At 42.2% G+C, this 17,500-nt stretch overlaps 1 protein-coding gene across 2 annotated transcripts in view; it reads right to left on the bottom strand.

The window, feature by feature from the left end:
• tpm2 (tropomyosin 2 (beta)) overlaps positions 1–17,500 on the bottom strand; it is a 32,949-nt gene that overhangs the window by 11,257 nt on the left and 4,192 nt on the right. For both annotated transcript variants that reach the window (XM_087790443.1, XM_087790442.1), the window contains exons 3-5: positions 3,205–3,338; positions 2,990–3,107; positions 2,857–2,927 (exon numbers count right to left, since the gene is read on the bottom strand). In XM_087790443.1, the coding sequence (XP_087646569.1) occupies positions 2,857–2,927; positions 2,990–3,107; positions 3,205–3,338 (323 nt within the window). The remainder of the gene's footprint in view (positions 1–2,856; positions 2,928–2,989; positions 3,108–3,204; positions 3,339–17,500) is intronic.

The raw sequence follows: 17,500 nt of genomic DNA, 5'->3' as shown, positions 1-17,500 counted from the left end.
ACGAGATGTTGTCGTGTGTCGTCATGTCAACATGAACGAGATGTTGTCGTGTGTCGTCATGTCAACATGAACGAGATGTTGACGTGTGTCGTCATGTCAACATGAACGAGATGTTGACGTGTGTCGTCATGTCAACATGAACGAGATGTTGACGTGTGTCGTCATGTCAACATGAACGAGATGTTGACGTGTGTCGTCATGTCAACACGAACGAGATGTTGACGTGTGTCGTCATGTCAACATGAACGAGATGTTGACGTGTGTCGTCATGTCAACACGAACGAGATGTTGACGTGTGTCGTCATGTCAACACGAACGAGATGTTGACGTGTGTCGTCATGTCAACACGAACGAGATGTTGTCGTGTGTCGTCATGTCAACATGAACGAGATATTGACGTGTGTCGTCATGTCAACACGAACGAGATGTTGACGTGTGTCGTCATGTCAACACGAACGAGATGTTGACGTGTGTCGTCATGTCAACACGAACGAGATGTTGTCGTGTGTCGTCATGTCAACATGAACGAGATATTGACGTGTGTCGTCATGTCAACACGAACGAGATGTTGTCGTGTGTCGTCATGTCAACATGAACGAGATGTTGACGTGTGTCGTCATGTCAACATGAACGAGATGTTGACGTGTGTCGTCATGTCAACACGAACGAGATGTTGTCGTGTGTCGTCATGTCAACATGAACGAGATGTTGTCGTGTGTCGTCATGTCAACATGAACGAGATGTTGACGTGTGTCGTCATGTCAACATGAACGAGATGTTGACGTGTGTCGTCATGTCAACATGAACGAGATGTTGACGTGTGTCGTCATGTCAACATGAACGAGATGTTGACGTGTGTCGTCATGTCAACACGAACGAGATGTTGACGTGTGTCGTCATGTCAACATGAACGAGATGTTGACGTGTGTCGTCATGTCAACACGAACGAGATGTTGACGTGTGTCGTCATGTCAACACGAACGAGATGTTGACGTGTGTCGTCATGTCAACACGAACGAGATGTTGTCGTGTGTCGTCATGTCAACACGAACGAGATATTGACGTGTGTCGTCATGTCAACACGAACGAGATGTTGTCGTATGTCGTCATGTCAACATGAACGAGATGTTGACGTGTGTCGTCATGTCAACATGAACGAGATGTTGACGTGTGTCGTCATGTCAACACGAACGAGATGTTGTCGTGTGTCGTCATGTCAACATGAACGAGATGTTGTCGTGTGTCGTCATGTCAACATGAACGAGATGTTGACGTGTGTCGTCATGTCAACATGAACGAGATGTTGACGTGTGTCGTCATGTCAACATGAACGAGATGTTGACGTGTGTCGTCATGTCAACATGAACGAGATGTTGACGTGTGTCGTCATGTCAACACGAACGAGATGTTGACGTGTGTCGTCATGTCAACATGAACGAGATGTTGACGTGTGTCGTCATGTCAACACGAACGAGATGTTGACGTGTGTCGTCATGTCAACACGAACGAGATGTTGACGTGTGTCGTCATGTCAACACGAACGAGATGTTGACGTGTGTCGTCATGTCAACACGAACGAGATGTTGTCGTGTGTCGTCATGTCAACACGAACGAGATATTGACGTGTGTCGTCATGTCAACACGAACGAGATGTTGTCGTGTGTCGTCATGTCAACATGAACGAGATGTTGACGTGTGTCGTCATGTCAACATGAACGAGATGTTGACGTGTGTCGTCATGTCAACACGAACGAGATGTTGACGTGTGTCGTCATGTCAACATGAACGAGATGTTGACGTGTGTCGTCATGTCAACATGAACGAGATGTTGACGTGTGTCGTCATGTCAACATGAACGAGATGTTGTCGTGTGTCGTCATGTCAACACGAACGAGATGTTGACGTGTGTCGTCATGTCAACATGAACGAGATGTTGTCGTGTGTCGTCATGTCAACACGAACGAGATGTTGACGTGTGTCGTCATGTCAACATGAACGAGATGTTGACGTGTGTCGTCATGTCAACACGAACGAGATGTTGACGTGTGTCGTCATGTCAACACGAACGAGATGTTGACGTGTGTCGTCATGTCAACACGAACGAGATGTTGACGTGTGTCGTCATGTCAACATGAACGAGATGTTGTCGTGTGTCGTCATGTCAACATGAACGAGATATTGACGTGTGTCGTCATGTCAACACGAACGAGATGTTGTCGTGTGTCGTCATGTCAACATGAACGAGATGTTGACATGTGTCGTCATGTCAACACGAACGAGATGTTGTCGTGTGTCGTCATGTCAACATGAACGAGATGTTGACGTGTGTCGTCATGTCAACATGAACGAGATGTTGACGTGTGTCGTCATGTCAACATGAACGAGATGTTGACGTGTGTCGTCATGTCAACATGAACGAGATGTTGTCGTGTGTCGTCATGTCAACATGAACGAGATGTTGTCGTGTGTCGTCATGTCAAGATGAACGAGATGTTGTCGTGTGTCGTCATGTCAACATGAACGAGATGTTGACGTGTGTCGTCATGTCAACATGAACGACATGTTGTCGTGTGTCGTCATGTCAACATGAACGAGATGTTGACGTGTGTCGTCATGTCAACATGAACGACATGTTGTCATGTGTCGTCATGTCAACATGAACGAGATGTTGACGTGTGTCGTCATGTCAACATGAACGAGATGTTGTCGTGTGTCGTCATGTCAACATGAACGAGATGTTGTCGTGTGTCGTCATGTCAAGATGAACGAGATGTTGTCGTGTGTCGTCATGTCAAGATGAAAACATCTCGTTCATGTCGACGTGTCTCGTCATCTGATCTCGAACGATCAACTTACGCCTCGGCCACCTCGGCTCGCTCCTCTGAACGCTCCAGGTCTCCCTCCAGGATCACCAGTTTACGAGCCACCTGCAGACAGGGGTGTTCAGAGAAGACCCTCGAGCTCACCTGGACCCACCTGAGCCGCTCACCTCCTCATATTTGCGGTCGGCCTCCTCAGCGATGTGTTTGGCCTCCTTCAGCTGCATCTCCTGGATCTCCATCTTCTCCTCGTCCTTGGACGCCCTGTTCTCGATCACCTTCATTCCTCTGGACGAGAGAAGAAGAAGATGTGAACAGCGCCCCCCAGTGGCGACATCTAATAGTTGAAGTCATTCAACATGTCACTGAAGATGTTCTTCTTCACCTCTCGCTCTCGTCTGCAGCCTTCTCCGCCTCCTCCAGCTTCTGCAGCGCCGTGGCCAGTCTCTCCTGAGCTCGGTCCAGCTCTTCCTCCACCAGCTGGATACGTCTGTTCAGAGACGCCACCTCGGCCTCGGCCTGAGCACGACACACACACACACACACACACACAAGCATCACTCAGAGCCGGGACTCAACCACAGGAAGTGAAGATTCAACCACAGGAAGTGAAGACTCAACCACAGGAAGTGATGATGGATCAATATTCTCATCATCTCTTGTACTTCCATGAACTAAATGTTTGATGGTTTAATGTTCATCATGACATTCACCCTTGTTTGCATCATTGTCAGTGAAGGAAATAAAAAATGTAAAGAAAATAAATGAAAAGTTATTTTGAAAAAACGGAAGTGAAACAGGAAGTGAAATTGATTGAGTGAAAAACAACTTTATATTTGTGGAAATAGTTCAAATTATGAGTATGTTTTATTTTAATTTATTGCGGGAACTTCTTAATTCACCGTGTCAGCGGGAGACTACAACACCAATAATGCACCGCTCCGGGTTCACCTGTGGAACTTCTTGTCTCAATAAACGTGTCGTGACGTCATCTTACCGAGTCCAGGACAACTATTCGCGGCAAGCGTTTAAATTTGTAATACATTTGCGTAAAGTTTATTTTGCGCACTTTCAAGACCTGAATAACCGTAAGAAGTTAATAACGTAAGAAGCTAAAAGTGCTAGCGTCGAGGGGTTGCTAGGCAACGGGCTCACGTTGCATGTCGGCGGATATGGAGGTGTTTTAATTTGAAACTTATTGAAGGTTTAGATAGATTTGAGACACTTTAAGTTCCTCGGATGATTACATGACTTGATAACGTAGACGGAATATGTTCAATCTCGTCGTAACTAACCGAAAAACGTTGATTTTCAGAGAAATATTTGGTTTTATTTTGACAACGTCAGGTGAGTTACCGCGTCTCTCGCTTGACGCTCCAGGTGCGCGTCCCTCTGCAGGAGCTCGGCTCGATCCTCCGCCTCGTAAACCACCTGCTGCAGGTTCTGGATCTTCCTCCTCACGGAGTCTATGGACGTCAGCGCCGCCATGTTCTGCTTCCGCCCTCTGATGCGTGGAAGAGCGTCGCCATGGCAACCGTGTCAGAGGTCAGGGCAGGCGCTCACTTCCGGTTTCAAGTTTAACGCGTTTACATTTTTTTTCCTACGTTCTTGTATTTATTATTTCTGTGTTCTATTCATTCGGTTTTTTCAGTTTGAATATTGTGACGTTTTCATCTCTTCATTGTCGTAATATAACTTATGTGTTGTTCTCAGTATTATCTTGACTTTTAAAGTATATATTTTATTGAATATTGTTTTGATTGTTTAAGTTCTTTGTGACCCTGGTCTGGAAAAGTTCTAAATAAATACTAAATACTGACTAACTTACACTGGCCCTGAACTGTCTCTCTTTCTCTTGGTCCTTTGATGAACTGAGAAAACTATCTCTTGAGCTTTTTTATATTGTTTTATATACATTTTTTATATTTGTAGTTTATGATTAAACTGTGTATGTTATCGTTACCTTTGCTGTTGTTCTTTATCTTTTCTTCTGGGTCTTTTGTTTAATAAACCATATCAGGTCCGAGACAGAGACAGCTTTTGTTGTAATGTAACGATTTGTATTTTTGTTCTCATGCGGTTCATCCGTGTGGTTTATTACTTTTATAGGCTCAGTGTTACATGTTTGAAACACGAGCAGATGTTCAATGGAGTCCAAGAGTCTCTGGTCAAACATAAACAAACTCAGGGAGAAAATTCTTTCCATGTTTGGTTCAGAAACATTTGGCTCTTGTCACGTCACTGAAACAAGTCGTGTGAGGATGATATTGAGAACATTGTTGTTTCACTGACGCTTCACTGACGCTTTACTGACGCTTCACTGACACTTTATTGTTCACTGATGCTTCACTGACGCTTTATTGTTCACTGACGCTTTATTGTTCACTGACGCTTCACTGACGCTTTATTGTTCACTGACGCTTCACTGAAACTTTATTGTTCACTGACGCTTTATTGTTCACTGACGCTTTATTGTTCACTGACGCTTTATTGTTCACTGACGCTTTATTGTTCACTGATGCTTTATTGTTCACTGACGCTTTATTGTTCACTGACGCTTTATTGTTCACTGACGCTTTATTGTTCACTGACGCTTTATTGTTCACTGGCGCTTTATTGTTCACTGACGCTTTATTGTTCACTGGCGCTTTATTGTTCACTGACGCTTTATTGTTCACTGATGCTTTATTGTTCACTGACACTTTATTGTTCACTGACGCTTCACTGACACTTTATTGTTCACTGACGCTTTATTGTTCACTGACACTTCACTGACACTTTATTGTTCACTGACGCTTCACTGACGCTTTATTGTTCACTGACGCTTCACTGACGCTTTATTGTTCACTGACGCTTTATTGTTCACTGACGCTTTATTGTTCACTGGCGCTTTATTGTTCACTGACGCTTTATTGTTCACTGACACTTTATTGTTCACTGACGCTTCACTGACGCTTTATTGTTCACTGACGCTTCACTGACGCTTTATTGTTCACTGACGCTTTATTGTTCACTGACGCTTTATTGTTCACTGATGCTTTATTGTTCACTGGCGCTTCACTGGCGCTTTATTGTTCACTGACGCTTTATTGTTCACTGACGCTTTATTGTTCACTGACGCTTTATTGTTCACTGATGCTTTATTGTTCACTGGCGCTTCACTGGCGCTTTATTGTTCACTGACGCTTTATTGTTCACTGACGCTTCACTGACGCTTTATTGTTCACTGACGCTTTATTGTTCACTGACACTTCACTGACACTTTATTGTTCACTGACGCTTCACTGACGCTTTATTGTTCACTGACGCTTCACTGACGCTTTATTGTTCACTGACGCTTTATTGTTCACTGACGCTTTATTGTTCACTGACGCTTTATTGTTCACTGATGCTTTATTGTTCACTGACGCTTTATTGTTCACTGACGCTTTATTGTTCACTGACGCTTTATTGTTCACTGATGCTTTATTGTTCACTGGCGCTTCACTGGCGCTTTATTGTTCACTGACGCTTTATTGTTCACTGGCGCTTTATTGTTCACTGACGCTTTATTGTTCACTGACGCTTTATTGTTCACTGATGCTTTATTGTTCACTGGCGCTTCACTGGCGCTTTATTGTTCACTGACGCTTTATTGTTCACTGGCGCTTTATTGTTCACTGACGCTTTATTGTTCACTGACACTTTATTGTTCACTGACGCTTCACTGACGCTTTATTGTTCACTGACGCTTTATTGTTCACTGACACTTCACTGACACTTTATTGTTCACTGACGCTTCACTGACGCTTTATTGTTCACTGACGCTTTATTGTTCACTGACGCTTTATTGTTCACTGACGCTTTATTGTTCACTGGCGCTTTATTGTTCACTGACGCTTTATTGTTCACTGACACTTTATTGTTCACTGACGCTTCACTGACGCTTTATTGTTCACTGACGCTTCACTGACGCTTTATTGTTCACTGACGCTTTATTGTTCACTGACGCTTTATTGTTCACTGATGCTTTATTGTTCACTGGCGCTTCACTGGCGCTTTATTGTTCACTGACGCTTTATTGTTCACTGACACTTTATTGTTCACTGACGCTTCACTGACGCTTTATTGTTCACTGACGCTTCACTGGCGCTTTATTGTTCACTGGCGCTTTATTGTTCACTGACGCTTTATTGTTCACTGACACTTTATTGTTCACTGACGCTTCACTGACGCTTTATTGTTCACTGACGCTTTATTGTTCACTGACGCTTTATTGTTCACTGACGCTTTATTGTTCACTGGCGCTTTATTGTTCACTGACGCTTTATTGTTCACTGACGCTTTATTGTTCACTGACGCTTCACTGGCGCTTTATTGTTCACTGATGCTTCACTGACGCTTTATTGTTCACTGACGCTTCACTGGCGCTTTATTGTTCACTGACGCTTCACTGACGCTTTATTGTTCACTGACGCTTCACTGACGCTTTATTGTTCACTGACGCTTCACTGACGCTTTATTGTTCACTGACGCTTCACTGACGCTTTATTGTTCACTGATGCTTTATTGTTCACTGACACTTCACTGGCGCTTTATTGTTCACTGACGCTTCACTGGCGCTTTATTGTTCACTGACGCTTCACTGACGCTTCACTGACGCTTCACTGACGCTTTATTGTTCACTGACGCTTCACTGACGCTTTATTGTTCACTGACGCTTTATTGTTCACTGACGCTTCACTGGCGCTTTATTGTTCACTGACGCTTCACTGGCGCTTTATTGTTCACTGACGCTTCACTGGCGCTTTATTGTTCACTGACGCTTCACTGACGCTTGATTGTTCACTGACGCTTCACTGACGCTTTATTGTTCACTGACGCTTTATTGTTCACTGACGCTTCACTGGCGCTTTATTGTTCACTGACGCTTTATTGTTCACTGGCGCTTTATTGTTCACTGACGCTTTATTGTTCACTGGCGCTTTATTGTTCACTGGCGCTTTATTGTTCACTGACGCTTCACTGGCGCTTTATTGTTCACTGACGCTTTATTGTTCACTGACGCTTTATTGTTCACTGGCGCTTTATTGTTCACTGACGCTTTATTGTTCACTGACGCTTTATTGTTCACTGGCGCTTTATTGTTCACTGACGCTTTATTGTTCACTGACGCTTCACTGACGCTTTATTGTTCACTGACGCTTTATTGTTCACTGACACTTCACTGACGCTTTATTGTTCACTGACGCTTTATTGTTCACTGACGCTTCACTGGCGCTTTATTGTTCACTGGCGCTTTATTGTTCACTGACGCTTTATTGTTCACTGACGCTTTATTGTTCACTGACGCTTCACTGGCGCTTTATTGTTCACTGACGCTTCACTGGCGCTTTATTGTTCACTGACGCTTCACTGGCGCTTTATTGTTCACTGACGCTTCACTGGCGCTTTATTGTTCACTGACGCTTCACTGACGCTTTATTGTTCACTGACGCTTCACTGACGCTTTATTGTTCACTGACGCTTTATTGTTCACTGGCGCTTTATTGTTCACTGGCGCTTTATTGTTCACTGACGCTTCACTGGCGCTTTATTGTTCACTGACGCTTTATTGTTCACTGACGCTTTATTGTTCACTGGCGCTTTATTGTTCACTGACGCTTTATTGTTCACTGACGCTTTATTGTTCACTGGCGCTTTATTGTTCACTGGCGCTTTATTGTTCACTGACGCTTTATTGTTCACTGACGCTTCACTGACGCTTTATTGTTCACTGACGCTTCACTGACGCTTTATTGTTCACTGACGCTTTATTGTTCACTGACACTTCACTGACGCTTTATTGTTCACTGACGCTTTATTGTTCACTGACGCTTCACTGGCGCTTTATTGTTCACTGGCGCTTTATTGTTCACTGACGCTTTATTGTTCACTGACGCTTTATTGTTCACTGACGCTTTATTGTTCACTGATGCTTTATTGTTCACTGACGCTTTATTGTTCACTGACGCTTCACTGACGCTTTATTGTTCACTGACGCTTTATTGTTCACTGACGCTTCACTGACGCTTTATTGTTCACTGACGCTTTATTGTTCACTGACGCTTCACTGACGCTTTATTGTTCACTGACGCTTCACTGACGCTTTATTGTTCACTGACGCTTTATTGTTCACTGACACTTCACTGACGCTTTATTGTTCACTGACGCTTCACTGACGCTTTATTGTTCACTGACGCTTTATTGTTCACTGACGCTTCACTGACGCTTTATTGTTCACTGACGCTTCACTGACGCTTCACTGACGCTTCACTGGCGCTTTATTGTTCACTGACGCTTCACTGACGCTTTATTGTTCACTGACGCTTTATTGTTCACTGACACTTCACTGACGCTTTATTGTTCACTGACGCTTTATTGTTCACTGACGCTTCACTGGCGCTTTATTGTTCACTGACGCTTTATTGTTCACTGACGCTTTATTGTTCACTGATGCTTTATTGTTCACTGACGCTTTATTGTTCACTGACGCTTTATTGTTCACTGACGCTTCACTGACGCTTTATTGTTCACTGACGCTTTATTGTTCACTGACGCTTCACTGACGCTTTATTGTTCACTGACGCTTCACTGACGCTTTATTGTTCACTGACGCTTTATTGTTCACTGACGCTTTATTGTTCACTGACGCTTCACTGACGCTTTATTGTTCACTGACGCTTTATTGTTCACTGACGCTTCACTGACGCTTTATTGTTCACTGACGCTTCACTGACGCTTTATTGTTCACTGACGCTTTATTGTTCACTGACGCTTCACTGACGCTTTATTGTTCACTGACGCTTTATTGTTCACTGACGCTTTATTGTTCACTGACGCTTCACTGACGCTTTATTGTTCACTGACGCTTCACTGACGCTTTATTGTTCGCTGACGCTTTATTGTTCACTGACGCTTCACTGACGCTTTATTGTTCACTGACGCTTCACTGACGCTTTATTGTTCACTGACGCTTTATTGTTCACTGACGCTTCACTGATGCTTTATTGTTCACTGACGCTTCACTGGCGCTTTATTGTTCACTGACGCTTCACTGACGCTTTATTGTTCACTGACACTTCACTGACGCTTTATTGTTCACTGACGCTTTATTGTTCACTGACGCTTCACTGGCGCTTTATTGTTCACTGACGCTTTATTGTTCACTGACGCTTCACTGATGCTTTATTGTTCACTGACACTTCACTGACGCTTTATTGTTCACTGACGCTTTATTGTTCACTGACGCTTCACTGACGCTTTATTGTTCACTGACGCTTCACTGACGCTTTATTGTTCACTGACGCTTTATTGTTCACTGACGCTTCACTGATGCTTTATTGTTCACTGACACTTCACTGACGCTTTATTGTTCACTGACGCTTCACTGACGCTTTATTGTTCACTGACGCTTTATTGTTCACTGACGCTTCACTGACGCTTTATTGTTCACTGACGCTTCACTGGCGCTTTATTGTTCACTGACGCTTCACTGACGCTTTATTGTTCACTGACGCTTCACTGACGCTTTATTGTTCACTGACGCTTTATTGTTCACTGATGCTTTATTGTTCACTGACGCTTTATTGTTCACTGACGCTTTATTGTTCACTGACGCTTCACTGACGCTTTATTGTTCACTGACGCTTTATTGTTCACTGACGCTTCACTGACGCTTTATTGTTCACTGACGCTTCACTGACGCTTTATTGTTCACTGACGCTTTATTGTTCACTGACGCTTCACTGACGCTTTATTGTTCACTGACGCTTCACTGACGCTTTATTGTTCACTGACGCTTTATTGTTCACTGACGCTTCACTGACGCTTTATTGTTCACTGACGCTTTATTGTTCACTGACGCTTTATTGTTCACTGACGCTTCACTGACGCTTTATTGTTCACTGACGCTTCACTGACTCTTTATTGTTCACTGACGCTTTATTGTTCACTGATGCTTCACTGACGCTTTATTGTTCACTGACGCTTCACTGACGCTTTATTGTTCACTGACGCTTTATTGTTCACTGACGCTTCACTGATGCTTTATTGTTCACTGACGCTTCACTGACGCTTTATTGTTCACTGACGCTTTATTGTTCACTGACGCTTCACTGACGCTTTATTGTTCACTGACGCTTTATTGTTCACTGACGCTTTATTGTTCACTGACGCTTCACTGACGCTTTATTGTTCACTGACGCTTCACTGACTCTTTATTGTTCACTGACGCTTTATTGTTCACTGATGCTTCACTGACGCTTTATTGTTCACTGACGCTTCACTGACGCTTTATTGTTCACTGACGCTTTATTGTTCACTGACGCTTCACTGATGCTTTATTGTTCACTGACGCTTCACTGACGCTTTATTGTTCACTGACGCTTTATTGTTCACTGACGCTTCACTGACGCTTTATTGTTCACTGACGCTTCACTGACGCTTTATTGTTCACTGACGCTTTATTGTTCACTGACGCTTCACTGACGCTTTATTGTTCACTGACGCTTCACTGGCGCTTTATTGTTCACTGACGCTTTATTGTTCACTGACGCTTCACTGATGCTTTATTGTTCACTGACACTTCACTGACGCTTTATTGTTCACTGACGCTTTATTGTTCACTGACGCTTCACTGACGCTTTATTGTTCACTGACGCTTCACTGACGCTTTATTGTTCACTGACGCTTTATTGTTCACTGACGCTTCACTGATGCTTTATTGTTCACTGACACTTCACTGACGCTTTATTGTTCACTGACGCTTCACTGACGCTTTATTGTTCACTGACGCTTTATTGTTCACTGACGCTTCACTGACGCTTTATTGTTCACTGACGCTTCACTGGCGCTTTATTGTTCACTGACGCTTCACTGACGCTTTATTGTTCACTGACGCTTCACTGACGCTTTATTGTTCACTGACGCTTTATTGTTCACTGATGCTTTATTGTTCACTGACGCTTTATTGTTCACTGACGCTTTATTGTTCACTGACGCTTCACTGACGCTTTATTGTTCACTGACGCTTTATTGTTCACTGACGCTTCACTGACGCTTTATTGTTCACTGACGCTTCACTGACGCTTTATTGTTCACTGACGCTTTATTGTTCACTGACGCTTCACTGACGCTTTATTGTTCACTGACGCTTCACTGACGCTTTATTGTTCACTGACGCTTTATTGTTCACTGACGCTTCACTGACGCTTTATTGTTCACTGACGCTTTATTGTTCACTGACGCTTTATTGTTCACTGACGCTTCACTGACGCTTTATTGTTCACTGACGCTTCACTGACTCTTTATTGTTCACTGACGCTTTATTGTTCACTGATGCTTCACTGACGCTTTATTGTTCACTGACGCTTCACTGACGCTTTATTGTTCACTGACGCTTTATTGTTCACTGACGCTTCACTGATGCTTTATTGTTCACTGACGCTTCACTGACGCTTTATTGTTCACTGACGCTTTATTGTTCACTGACGCTTCACTGACGCTTTATTGTTCACTGACGCTTTATTGTTCACTGACGCTTTATTGTTCACTGACGCTTCACTGACGCTTTATTGTTCACTGACGCTTCACTGACTCTTTATTGTTCACTGACGCTTTATTGTTCACTGATGCTTCACTGACGCTTTATTGTTCACTGACGCTTCACTGACGCTTTATTGTTCACTGACGCTTTATTGTTCACTGACGCTTCACTGATGCTTTATTGTTCACTGACGCTTCACTGACGCTTTATTGTTCACTGACGCTTTATTGTTCACTGACGCTTTATTGTTCACTGACGCTTCACTGACGCTTTATTGTTCACTGACGCTTCACTGACGCTTTATTGTTCACTGACGCTTCACTGACGCTTTATTGTTCACTGACGCTTTATTGTTCACTGACGCTTCACTGACGCTTTATTGTTCACTGACGCTTTATTGTTCACTGACGCTTTATTGTTCACTGACGCTTCACTGACGCTTTATTGTTCACTGACGCTTCACTGACGCTTTATTGTTCACTGACGCTTTATTGTTCACTGACGCTTCACTGACGCTTTATTGTTCACTGACGCTTCACTGACGCTTTATTGTTCACTGACGCTTTATTGTTCACTGACGCTTCACTGACGCTTTATTGTTCACTGACGCTTCACTGATGCTTTATTGTTCACTGACGCAGAGTAACTCATGGGTGTTTGACTCAGAGTAACTCATGGGTGTTGACTCAGAGTAACTCATGGGTGTTTGACTCAGAGTAACTCATGGGTGTTGACTCAGAGTAACTCATGGGTGTTTGACTCAGAGTAACTCATGGGTGTTGACTCAGAGTAACTCATGGGTGTTTGACTCAGAGTAACTCATGTTGACTCAGAGTAACTCATGTTGACTCAGAGTAACTCATGTTGACTCAGAGTAACTCATGGGTGTTTGACTCAGAGTAACTCATGGGTGTTGACTCAGAGTAACTCATGGGTGTTTGACTCAGAGTAACTCATGGGTGTTGACTCAGAGTAACTCATGGGTGTTGACTCAGAGTAACTCATGGGTGTTTGACTCAGAGTAACTCATGGGTGTTTGACTCAGAGTAACTCATGGGTGTTTGACTCAGAGTAACTCATGGGTGTTGACTCAGAGTAACTCATGGGTGTTTGACTCAGAGTAACTCATGGGTGTTGACTCAGAGTAACTCATGGGTGTTTGACTCAGAGTAACTCATGTTGACTCAGAGTAACTCATGGGTGTTGACTCAGAGTAACTCATGGGTGTTTGACTCAGAGTAACTCATGGGTGTTGACTCAGAGTAACTCATGTTGACTCAGAGTAACTCATGGGTGTTTGACTCAGAGTAACTCATGGGTGTTGACTCAGAGTAACTCATGTTGACTCAGAGTAACTCATGGGTGTTTGACTCAGAGTAACTCATGTTGACTCAGAGTAACTCATGGGTGTTGACTCAGAGTAACTCATGTGTGTTTGACTCAGAGTAACTCATGGGTGTTGACTCAGAGTAACTCATGGGTGTTGACTCAGAGTAACTCATGGGTGTTTGACTCAGAGTAACTCATGGGTGTTTGACTCAGAGTAACTCATGGGTGTTTGACTCAGAGTAACTCATGTTGACTCAGAGTAACTCATGGGTGTTTGACTCAGAGTAACTCATGTTGACTCAGAGTAACTCATGGGTGTTTGACTCAGAGTAACTCATGTTGACTCAGAGTAACTCATGGGTGTTGACTCAGAGTAACTCATGTTGACTCAGAGTAACTCATGGGTGTTTGACTCAGAGTAACTCATGGGTGTTTGACTCAGAGTAACTCATGGGTGTTTGACTCAGAGTAACTCATGGGTGTTTGACTCAGAGTAACTCATGGGTGTTGACTCAGAGTAACTCATGTTGACTCAGAGTAACTCATGGGTGTTGACTCAGAGTAACTCATGTTGACTCAGAGTAACTCATGGGTGTTTGACTCAGAGTAACTCATGGGTGTTTGACTCAGAGTAACTCATGGGTGTTGACTCAGAGTAACTCATGGGTGTTTGACTCAGAGTAACTCATGGGTGTTTGACTCAGAGTAACTCATGTTGACTCAGAGTAACTCATGGGTGTTGACTCAGAGTAACTCATGTTGACTCAGAGTAACTCATGGGTGTTTGACTCAGAGTAACTCATGGGTGTTTGACTCAGAGTAACTCATGGGTGTTGACTCAGAGTAACTCATGGGTGTTTGACTCAGAGTAACTCATGGGTGTTGACTCAGAGTAACTCATGGGTGTTGACTCAGAGTAACTCATGGGTGTTGACTCAGAGTAACTCATGGGTGTTTGACTCAGAGTAACTCATGGGTGTTTGACTCAGAGTAACTCATGGGTGTTTGACTCAGAGTAACTCATGGGTGTTGACTCAGAGTAACTCATGTTGACTCAGAGTAACTCATGGGTGTTGACTCAGAGTAACTCATGGGTGTTGACTCAGAGTAACTCATGTTGACTCAGAGTAACTCATGGGTGTTGACTCAGAGTAACTCATGGGTGTTTGACTCAGAGTAACTCATGGGTGTTTGACTCAGAGTAACTCATGTTGACTCAGAGTAACTCATGGGTGTTGACTCAGAGTAACTCATGTTGACTCAGAGTAACTCATGGGTGTTTGACTCAGAGTAACTCATGGGTGTTTGACTCAGAGTAACTCATGGGTGTTGACTCAGAGTAACTCATGGGTGTTTGACTCAGAGTAACTCATGGGTGTTTGACTCAGAGTAACTCATGTTGACTCAGAGTAACTCATGGGTGTTGACTCAGAGTAACTCATGTTGACTCAGAGTAACTCATGGGTGTTTGACTCAGAGTAACTCATGGGTGTTTGACTCAGAGTAACTCATGGGTGTTGACTCAGAGTAACTCATGGGTGTTTGACTCAGAGTAACTCATGGGTGTTGACTCAGAGTAACTCATGGGTGTTTGACTCAGAGTAACTCATGGGTGTTGACTCAGAGTAACTCATGGGTGTTGACTCAGAGTAACTCATGGGTGTTGACTCAGAGTAACTCATGGGTGTTGACTCAGAGTAACTCATGGGTGTTTGACTCAGAGTAACTCATGGGTGTTGACTCAGAGTAACTCATGGGTGTTTGACTCAGAGTAACTCATGGGTGTTGACTCAGAGTAACTCATGGGTGTTGACTCAGAGTAACTCATGGGTGTTGACTCAGAGTAACTCATGGGTGTTGACTCAGAGTAACTCATGGGTGTTTGACTCAGAGTAACTCATGGGTGTTTGACTCAAGTAAGTGGTCAGTCTGAGCTGCTCTCAGCTGCTGTGAGTCGTTGACAGACTTTATGATCTGTTGGTCGAACCTGATCCTGACGACAGATCCAGTAACGACTGCAGCTGCTATCAGTTCCATGAGTCAAGCAGCTCCGAGCTGTCAATCAAACACTGATCCTGTGTTTTTGTGTTTAATTATGTTTTTGTGTCGTTTAATTTTTGTCTGTTTTTGTGTCGTTTAATTTTTGTCTGTTTTTGTGTTGTTTAATTGTGTTTTTGTGTCGTTTAATTTTTGTCTGTTTTTGTGTTGTTTAATTGTGTTTTTGTGTCGTTTAATTTGTGTCTGTTTTTGTGTTGTTTAATTGTGTTTTTGTGTCGTTTAATTTGTGTCTGTTTTTGTGTCGTTTAATTGTGTTTTTGTGTCGTTTAATTATCGTGTGTTGAATTATGTGTTTTTGTGTCGTTTAATTATCTTGTGTTTTTGTGTCGATTAATTGTGTTTTTGTGTTGTTTAATTATCGTGTGTTGAATTATGTGTTTTTGTGTCGTTTATTTATCATGTGTTTTTGTGTCGTTTAATTGTGTTTTTGTGTCGATTAATTGTGTTTTTGTGTTGTTTAATTATCGTGTGTTGAATTATGTGTTTTTGTGTCGTTTAATTATCGTGTGTTTTTGTGTCGTTTAATTGTCTTTTTGTGTCGATTAATTGTTTTTTGTGTCATTTAAGTATCGTCTGTTTTTGTGTCGTTTAATTGTGTTTTTGTGTCGTTTAATTATCGTGTGTTTTTGTGTATTTTGACTATCATGTGCCTTTGTGTAGTTTGACTATTTTCTGTTTAATTAACATGTGTTTTTGTGTTGTTTGACTATCATGTGTTTTTGTGTTGTTTAATTATCATTAGTTTGTTTTTGTGTAGTTTGACTACCATGTGTTTTTGTGTAGTTTAACAATTTTTTTGTGTCGTTTAATTATGAGTTTTTGTGTTTAACTTTCACTTGTTTTTTGGTGTAGTTTGATTATTGTTTTTATGTAGTTTGACTATCATGTGTTTTTGTGTTGTTCAATTATCACGAGTTAGTTTTTGTGTTGTTCAATTATCATGAGTTAGTTTTTGTGTAGTGTGACTATCATTTGTTTTTTGTGTTGACTATCATGTGTTTTTGTGTTGATTAATTATGAGTTTTTGTGTTTAACTTTCATGTGTTTTTTGGTGTAGTTTGACTAACATGAGTTTATTTTAATGTAGTTTGACTAGCATGTGTTTTTGTATAGTTTAACTATGTTTTTGTGTCGTTTAATAATGAGTTTTTGTGTTTAACTATCATGTGTTTTTTGTGTAGTTGACTATTGTTTTTGTGTAGTTTGACAATCATGTGTTTTTGTGTAGTTTAACTATTGTTTTTGTGTCGTTTGATTATGAGTTTTTGTGTTTAACTATCATGTGTTTTTTGGTGTAGTTTGATTATTGTTTTTTCTCATGTGTCTTTGTGTAGCTTAATTATCATGTGTCTTTGTGTAGTTTAACTATCATGTGTCTTTGTGTAGTTTAACTGTTGTGTGTCTTTGTGTAGTTTAACTGTTGTGTGTCTTTGTGTATTTTAACCATCATGTGTCTTTGTGTAGTTTAACTATCATGTGTCTTTGTGTAGTTTAACTGTTGTGTGTCTCTGTGTATTTTAACCATCATGTGTCTTTGTGTAGTTTAACTATCATGTGTCTTTGTGTAGTTTAACTGTCGTGTGTCTTTGTGTATTTTAACCATCATGTGTCTTTGTGTAGTTTAACTGTCGTGTGTCTTTGTGTAGTTTAACTATCATGTGTCTTTGTGTATTTTAACCATCACGTGTCTTTGTGTCGTTTAACTGTCGTGTGTCTTTGTGTATTTTAA

Source organism: Callionymus lyra, chromosome 5, assembly GCF_982586985.1.
Source record: "Callionymus lyra chromosome 5, fCalLyr1.hap1.1, whole genome shotgun sequence".
Lineage (NCBI taxonomy): Eukaryota > Metazoa > Chordata > Actinopteri > Syngnathiformes > Callionymidae > Callionymus > Callionymus lyra.
Note: the sequence above shows the minus strand (reverse complement) of the source record. Positions and strands in the feature narration are given on the sequence as shown.